The 2,025-nt window shown below is 37.1% G+C and overlaps 1 protein-coding gene across 1 annotated transcript in view; it reads left to right on the forward strand.

Annotated features, from left to right (window-relative positions):
• The window catches only part of LOC107578731 (serine/threonine-protein kinase Sgk1-like), a 4,826-nt gene extending 3,412 nt beyond the window's left edge, over positions 1-1,414 (forward strand). Inside the window, exon 7 of the mRNA XM_016264660.1 lies at positions 225-1,414. Coding sequence (XP_016120146.1) covers positions 225-408 — 184 coding nt within the window. The 3' untranslated portion in view covers positions 409-1,414. The remainder of the gene's footprint in view (positions 1-224) is intronic.
• Positions 1,415-2,025: the final 611 nt, after the last annotated feature.

Raw genomic sequence — 2,025 nt, forward strand, 5'->3', positions numbered from 1 at the left:
CATGCCAATCCCTCCGAGAGTTGTCATGACAGAACTACATTTAAAGTTAATATACTTTAAATTAACTAAATTGCAACTTCATTATTACAAATGTGTACATTTAAATACGTGACATGCAAGTTTCAACAGAAATGACATGAAAGCATATCTTAGTAAATCATTGTCAATACAAGGTGGTAACATTAAGATTAATATTTCTGATTGGGTGTTTAATAAATTCTCTCTTTATTGAATCTACAGACTGGTCCCACTGATCTCCGGCACTTTGACCCAGAGTTCACCCACTTACCCGTGTCGACCTCTCTATGCAACACCGATAACCTGCACGTGACCAGCAGCGTACGGGAGGCTGCCGGAGCATTCCCAGGCTTTTCTTACGGTCCCCCGGCTGACCATGCCTTCCAGTAATGGCTTCCATGACCCTCCAGAACGTCCATTCCAGCATCGCTAGACGCATCCAGAAGAAGGACCACAGTGTGGGACACTTAGCTCTTCCGATTTATTTGAATGCACGACCTGGCAGCACAAGGGACACTCGTGCATTACCAACACAAACTACAGTAACAACAACTTCCAGAAAAGATGCAATGTGTGCCAATGGATGCAGAGAGGACTTGAGCTCCTAGAGAGAGAGCTTAGAAGTGCCTGAGAATTTAACTGATGATCTGTGGAAAAAAAAACAGGCATTTGTACAACAAGCTATTGCTTGCCAGAGACAATGGCACCAGCTACTAGGCGAAACGCCTTTTGTGATCTTTTACATTTGATCAAAATGTCTTTGGATGATGTTTTATTTAATTGCATTTTTCATGCATCATTGCACAGTGGAGGTAAAGGATCAAGAAAAGTACAAAATACATGGATGGTCCGAAAAAGGGGTTATTATATCAACCCCCACCAATACAAGAGGATACACAGGCTGTCCGACTCAAATATCAATAAATTTTTACTGAATACAAATGTTAATTTAATAACTGCATTATTTATCATACTGCATTATATTAGTGTGGTTTAGCTTAACTCTTCAGTCCTACTTAAAACTTCCTAAGCTACGTTTAGGTTTATATTAGAAGGAAAATGAGTTAAACAAGGCTTTTAGCTGTGATTATTTGTCTGAATGACTAGAAGATATCCTGTGTTCCTCCTAAAATCAATATTTTGTCTTACAAGTACTTTCTTACCTTTTTTTTTTCTCCAATACCAGCACTTTTACACAAAATGCCAGACACTGTGTTTCCTGTGAAGGCAATTTTAGTAGTCGCACATCACATTCTGTTACATTTAGTGAGATGGATGTATGTTTTATACATCTGTTTATCATTGCTATCTGAAGTGATTGCTGTCCATTGCAAACACAGCATGTCGATTAGATTGTATTGAAACCTTTGCATCATGTACAGAAGTTATGTAGGAGCCCAGAAGGAACTTTGTCTTTTTTTGTTCAAATTGTGCCTGTACAGCTAATTTATGTACATTGTGATACATGTGTGTCTATCATGCCTGTCTGTATCACTCTGGGTTGGACAGGGACATGGAATGCTGTGCAATAGAAATGGTGACTTGATAGAGATGTGAACAATTTGTCATGGGACGATTGAGTGGTATCGACTTAATGAAGGAGAGGGGTTTGGATGCCCTCATGAAACGCATCCCTGTTTTAATTGTAATATATTTCATATATCATTGGACCAATAATGCGCTATACATTGTTCTTTAGATAACTGCAAACATGGCAATATGAATAAAGTTTATTTTCTTCCATTTTTGGAAGTTATTCATATATTGTTTTATATTTTTCCATGTATATTTATTTACATGTTGCATATTTTACCTCTAATGATCAGAGTATTAAATTCTTAGAATACCGAAATATTGAGAATGATCGATATGAATGCAAAATAAATATGTAAAAATTAATCTGTATGTCTTAGTGTACTTATTCCTCACCTTAGTTTTGATGTTTAATTTGCAATGCGTTGATTTTGCTTATTGTTCACACAGGGATCTGCACCAGCATCTTCGCAA

Source organism: Sinocyclocheilus grahami, unplaced genomic scaffold (genome assembly GCF_001515645.1).
Source record: "Sinocyclocheilus grahami isolate Dianchi unplaced genomic scaffold, SAMN03320097.WGS_v1.1 scaffold11691.1, whole genome shotgun sequence".
Taxonomy (NCBI): domain Eukaryota; kingdom Metazoa; phylum Chordata; class Actinopteri; order Cypriniformes; family Cyprinidae; genus Sinocyclocheilus; species Sinocyclocheilus grahami.